The sequence below is a fragment of the Liolophura sinensis genome, chromosome 1 (assembly GCF_032854445.1).
Source record: "Liolophura sinensis isolate JHLJ2023 chromosome 1, CUHK_Ljap_v2, whole genome shotgun sequence".
Classification (NCBI taxonomy): Eukaryota; Metazoa; Mollusca; class Polyplacophora; order Chitonida; family Chitonidae; genus Liolophura; species Liolophura sinensis.
Window position 1 is genome coordinate 6960129 of NC_088295.1, and position 6824 is coordinate 6966952.

General features: G+C 39.4%; 1 protein-coding gene across 1 annotated transcript; it reads left to right on the top strand.

The window, feature by feature from the left end:
- The first annotated feature begins 2962 nt into the window (after nt 1-2962).
- LOC135462078 (suppressor of cytokine signaling 2-like) lies at nt 2963-3715 on the top strand. Its single transcript, XM_064739429.1, has one exon. The coding sequence runs from the start codon at nt 2963-2965 to the stop codon at nt 3713-3715; it is 753 nt and encodes a 250-aa protein (XP_064595499.1).
- Nucleotides 3716-6824: the final 3109 nt, after the last annotated feature.

Consider the following 6824-nt stretch of genomic DNA (forward strand, 5'->3'; position numbering starts at 1 on the left):
TTATTTCGAAGAAATAACCAGACCAAAGCTGTTTCACTTTCGGTTTGAAAAATTGTAAAAAAATCTTTATTTTTGTCTATTATATACTTGTATCTATTTTTAGAATGTTTATATATATATATATATATATTAGTCACGAAGATTATAATGTGTTCATTTGAACAGAAAGTTAATCTGTTGTCTGTGTGGTGCTAGAATATATATTATAACATAAGGACTGTGTGATATTGGACATATTCTATTTTAGTATAATACAATATTTCTGTTGAATTTAAAGAATATGTGTACTTTGTATAGCCTACTTGACAAACTAGACCTAATATGCAGCAATCACAGATTAATATGTTGCGATAGCAGAGTATATTCTAGCAATACTCAAACAAAAGACTTTCTGTTAAATTCAACGACTATGTTTTGAGAGTAAACCCCCTTCCTTGGAAGCTACATGTAGGACTGTGTTTAGGCTACATTTGTGCATCTTCGGAATTGTATTTATAAAGAGCAGTATATATATATCTTTATAGGCCTACTGGTGCCGCTGATTTTGAGTGCAGGCGTGATTTCCTATCTTCCCTGTTCCTGTTAACTCGTTTGACATGAAAAACCCTGCACGTTCAGTTCCTCTGTACCTGAGGTATAGCCAGACACAGGACGACACATGTCCGTTAACGCCAAGTAGGCCTTCTAACGGTACGAATAATAGGTCGAAGAGCCACGTATCAGAAATTCCCAGCAATAGTGTAGGTTGATCTGATTCTGGTAATTGTGAAAATCGAAAGTACTTGCTTTAACTACTGTATCTACTCAATGCAGATTTAATCTCTGAATTTTGATAATGTCCTTTGTCTTGAAATTAATAACCCGGAAAGTCCACAGGCCTATTACCGGTAGGCCTATTAACTGTGTATACAAATGCTTATATACTCCACATACATGTTAAATCACGAGAAAAAACTTGATTAACTTTGTATATGACCACTTCTTTATGTATTAATGGGATGTTTCAATGCCTCTGCTTGTAATTACATGGACATATAAAGCCGAGTCCTACACAGGCTTAGTCATCACGTTATATTGTCTTTATAATGGCTCTACATAAAATGTTTGTCCTCCACACATCTTCTAAATGCCATGGTAGAAGTTATGTATGTATGTATATCGGTTATACTAGTAATTTAATTCACATTAAAATTTACTATTGGCTTGATAAGTGTAAAGGCGAACAGTTAAGGATGCAAGGCCACACCTCGCTTCCCTTTATGCGGTTCTACTTTTCTGAAAGGAAAAAGCAATGAGACCTGTTGCGAAATAATTTAGTGATAAAAATGAAAAAAATGGTGATCCATCGGAAATTTAAAGAAAAACCACAACAACAAAAAAAAAAGAAAAAAAATTCTACGAATTTCGAAAATCGGATATGTGTGTAAATAGCGGGGTGCCTGTACGGGGCAATCCTTCATCCCGCATGTGCAGAAACAAGGGTGTATAACTGAGAAGTCAGTTTTATATCTATATAAGGATCCATAGGAAGTGAATATTACTGGTTACCGTGCTTTAACATTAGCTTTCATTTCTGATCTGTTCAGTGTTTTGAAGAAATAAACGTAATCAGGTAACTTGAATCTATCTTTACAAGTACATGCGGAAACTAGAAAAATCACGGAAAGAAGGTTTTATAGACCTACATCCGCTATAAGTTGTTGGGAGTGACATCAAAATGAAAATGTGACATTTTATCATGCACGCATACCAAACAAAAAAAACGGATAAATTCACCCCCCCCCTCCCCCCCCCAAAAAAAACTTTCCTTTAATTACGCAAAAAAGTAAGGAACTGCGTACGTATAGGCCGAGTTCAAGAAATCCCGTCTGAAAATGTTGACATATTTAATTGTGGAAATCTTCTGCTTTTGTTAAATTGGATACATACAAGTTATGTTATGATTGCATAAAGTACGTACTGTACAGGCGCGTAATATTTCTTGAAAATATCAGTATTTCCATCCTTATATATGTGTGTAAATTGAAATAAACTTTGGTGATTTTTATAAGGGTTAACGTCCTGAAATGTACAGTGAGCCGTTTTCAACAAACTGGTAGGCCTTTATCGATAACAACCACTTTGGTTTTATTTAACATACCGCTCAATCACACCACGAAGGATTTATATTTTACCCATATAATCATATGGAGAGAATAATTACGTTTTCAGACACTTTATTTCTCGTACAGTAACAGACATGTTACAGCCTATATGTAAGTTCAGTGAAAAACGTCAAAGGCTTAAAACAAATAAATATATGTGATCATTCTGGTATATAGGCCAAAGCCAATGTACTTGAGATATTGAACTTATTCATCTCCGTGAACATATGAATGGAGTTAATGCCACGTGTCTTTTTTTTTTCTTCTGTTCATCACGCCAGGTAAGAACTTACGCAAGTCTCTACGTGGCTTCAACGGGCCGTTCGCACAATTGGCCCATCAGAGATACCGCGTCATAGAAGTAATATGCAAGTACGTCACATGACCAGTAGGGGGATTCCCCGAAAATAAAGTCGGTCACGCGTTCGATTTCTGTGTCACTGGCTTTCATTTCTCGGAACTGCCTAGGCTAGGTGCTCAGTATGTAGGCTATTACCGTTAACAACACCGCCTGGTTCCAGGAATGGGAGTTCGTAGAAAAGCAAAACATGATTAAGGTTTATAAGTGGGCGAGCAGTAGTACACAGGCAGTTCTGTCGGTAACCTCCGTGATGGAATGTTCAAGACCATTAGAGCATAGAAGTTTACAACGAAATTTTGCACTGCCAAGCCGATGGACATGAGTTGGTGACTGAACGTAACAATTAGAAGGGACCAGCTGTACATTTGTGGAGATATCACATGATCCATGTGGCCATTGCCCGGGGGGTCAGAGTCAGTGGAAGTTAGCAGCTCGAAGGTTCCCTCCCTGCTTCCATATGTGTGTTCAGGACCAGTCGCACTGGGGAGAGGGGTGCCCTTGTAAACTTACGCCTGTTGTTGTTGTCGTCACCGCCTTCTATCGGCCCGTCCCTGGGGATTGTGAGGAGCCAAAGAGTGGGCGGGGTGATCCGTTAAGGATGCTGGGCTCGCCTTTACCATCCTCTGGTCAGTGTGTTCGGACAGATCAGTCAGATGATTCATATCATCAGTACACCACAGATAAAGACATCGAAAGGATTACCAGTAACTGGGAGGAGCTGAACATGTGTTGTTACTATTATGGTGGTTTGAGTAGTCCTCAGGCAAAGCTGTTACTGCACCATTCCAAAGTGGGCACCTTCTTAATACGTGACAGCTCTGACCCCAAATACCTGTACTCATTGAGCCTGAAGACAGAACGAGGTACTACCAGTGTCAGGATAGAATATTCCCACGGAACATTTCGTTTAGATTGTGAAGATCGATTACGTAGTAAAATGCCCCGCTTCATGACAGTGATGCAGCTGATTGATCATTATGTGAAGCTTAGTCAAAGTGAAGCCTCTAAACAGTGTCGCTGGTTGGAGAGCTCAGGGAGGCGGGACGTACCAGTCAAACTGACCAGACCTAGGATGTTGTCGCCTCCCTCATTACAACATTTGTGTAGAGTAACAGTAAACACTGTGGTGCCATCAGTGGGTAAACTGCATGAACTTCCCTTACCTAATAGTCTCAAGCGTTACCTGTCAGAGTACCCATACAGACACTGAGCAGGTCAAATCCCACGTGTAACATGTACTTATGTGTGATAACCATGCCTGAGCTATATTTGTATAACAGTGTGTTATACAAGTACATGAATGCGTGATCTGTGTTATAGAATTGTGTGAGGTTCCAGTGTTATAGAATTGTGTGAGGTTCCAGTGTTATAGAATTGTGTGAGGTTCCAGTGTTATAGACCTGTGTGAAGTCTGTGTTATACAAACTGTATGAGCTTCTTTGTGACAGGATTGGCTTACTATCTGGGTTCTCATATTGGGACACATCACAACAGGCAAGACAGTTATTAGATAATATGAGCACAACATGTGATATAACTGAGGTGCAGATTGCTGCCTCAAATTCATGACCTATGACCTCTAATAAAGTGTATTTATTTATAATACCTATTTTATTTCTGGTAAGCCAGATTCTCAGGGTGTCTGTATTGACTTATAGATGGCTACATGTACTTGTAATGTACATGCAAACTGACAACACTTTCTGATGATGGCCATGTAGAATTACCTGCCATATTTTGTTCTATCTAGTTTATCTACATGTACTTAAATAACAGTGAATGTATTCAACCAGTTGTTTTAAAAGCAGCTAACTTGCATTTCAATTCAGTGTCTGTACTTTTTTCTTCCTTGCGGCGAATCCTGTCCTGCAGTCAGATCATAATCCGATGATGCTGACCTGTCTTTCCCTTATAGGAACATATATGTTTGCTTAGGTTTTAATGTCATACTTAATACATTTCAGTCACATTTATCTGATTGGTTTTTACGCTGTGCTGAAGAATATTTCACCTATATGATGGCTGCCAGCATTATGGTGGGTGGAAGCCGGGCAGAGGCCATCCACAGGTTGCTGCCAGACCTTCCCATGAGTTAAAGTCACATGACGACAAGGAGTTATTATGTGTGTGTACATACACTGCATCTTCTTGTGGCAGGGCGAGTCCATGGTGCCAAGGTGCTGCCACCAATGAAGTATTATGACGAAGACACCAGACATGACATCCCATGCAGTCACGTACGGACACCGAGCCAACCAGTCCTGTTTCCTTACTGTAACCTCTCAGTGTTGAATGCTATGGGAGGCTCAGTGTGCAGAGAAACAAGTTATAGATAGGTCTCGGTCAAGTGACAGTAATAACTTTAATGACTTTAATAACTTCTGTCATTTTTAAGTGACCTTTCCTGCAAGGCTGGCATTGAACCAGGGTTTGATTGTGCTACAGCTGACCCCTGTGTTGTGGTGTAATGGTACAATATCTGTAACTGTTCTGTTACCCCTAGGGGAATAACACTACATATGTAACAAGTAGGCCCATATGTAAATAGTGTCTGCCAAGCCATGGATTTCAGCGTGCAGTGTATTTTTTCTGATGCCAGTGTTTCATTTTCATGACACAGATGTTTAATGCTGGAAAAAAAAGTAATGTACTTGTTTATTTATTTGATTGGTGTGTAAGCCCACACTGGAGGATATTTCCCATGTTACATGTATGAGAGTAGTCAGGGTTGTGGATTTAGTGAGTACACAGAGTGAAGTACTGACAAACAGGCACTGTTGATCACAGCAGGTAGAGCTGAAATCAAACCTGCCATGTTGTAGGTAAAGGGATTGTCAGGTGCACTGAGCTGCCCAGCACTTCAACAGTCTAAAAGAACGCCTTGCAAGGATGAGTTACAAGTCATATTAACAATTTATTAGTTCCCTTATTATTTAATAGGGAACAGATTTCTGTCTGTATGTGACAGGATTTATACTCTATTTCCTATGTCCAATGGGTTCCACATTACACAGCACTGAGGGCAAACAAACAGGAACATCTCCTCAAGCACGCACAATCTCAGCTGTAGAATGGCCCTTGATGTCTGTGAAAGTGCTTGGATTTTGTTGAAAGAGCTAAGAGGCCTTGAAAGTCCTTGAGAAAGATTTTATTTCAGGATAAGTCCTTGAAAGTACTTGATTTTTCAATGCTAAATATCTTGTTGCATTAATATGTTTGAAATGAACTGATATTTATTTGACTGGTGTACTCATTTCCTTTACATAATGACAGAGAGCATTATGGTGGGAGACTAGCCAGCTTAACCCGGGAGGGGTGGGGGGGGGGGAACCCTCGTTAACCCACAAGAATTGAGCCAAATAAATACATTACCAAACAAAACATCCATTAATCTCCAACTATCAAGGTTTGTACTTGAATTTAATGATTCTTAAAGGGAGCGTAGAGCCAAGTTCTTGTGTATGCATCCACATACATTGGAAATAGGTAGTGCCAAGTTGTCCTATATCCTTGACCATACATGGGAATTAAGTAGTGTCAAGTTGTCCTATATGCTTGGCCATACATGGGAATTATGCCAAGTTGTCCTATATGTTTGGCCATACATGAGAATTAAGTAGTGCCAAGCTCTCCTATATGCTTGGCCATACATGGGAATTATGCCAAGTTGTCCTATATGTTTGGCCATACATGAGAATTAAGTAGTGCCAAGCTCTCCTATATGCTTGGCCATACATGGGAATTATGCCAAGTTGTCCTATATGCTTGGCCATACATGGGAATTAAGTAGTGCCAAGCTCTCCTATATGCTTGGCCATACATGGGAATTATGCCAAGTTGTCCTATATGCTTGGCCATACATGGGAATTATGCCAAGTTGTCCTATATGCTTGGCCATACATGGGAATTAAGTAGTGCCAAGTTGTCTTATATGCTTGGCCATACATGGGAATTAAGTAGTGCCAAGTTGTCCTATATGCTTGGCCATACATGGGAATTATGTAGTGCAAAGTTCTCCTAAATGTTTGGCCTTGCATGTTTTAGTAGTGCCAAGCTTAGGTACAGTAGTGCCCAGTTCTAAACTATTATTACACAAATATGTGACTTTGGTGGTACCCAGTTGTAATATATTATTACACAAATATGTGACTTTGGTGGTACCCAGTTGTAATATATTATTACACAAATATGTGACTTTGGTGGTACCCAGTTGTAATATATTATTACACAAATATGTGACTTTGGTAGAACCCCATTCTAATATATTATGACACAAATATTTGACTTTAGTAGTGCTCAGTTCAAGTATATATGTACGT

Bases quoted from the DNA above. Each gene is read 5' to 3' on its own strand.
- LOC135462078 (XM_064739429.1), top strand. From the start codon at position 2,963: ATGTGTGTTCAGGACCAGTCGCACTGGGGAGAGGGGTGCCCTTGTAAA.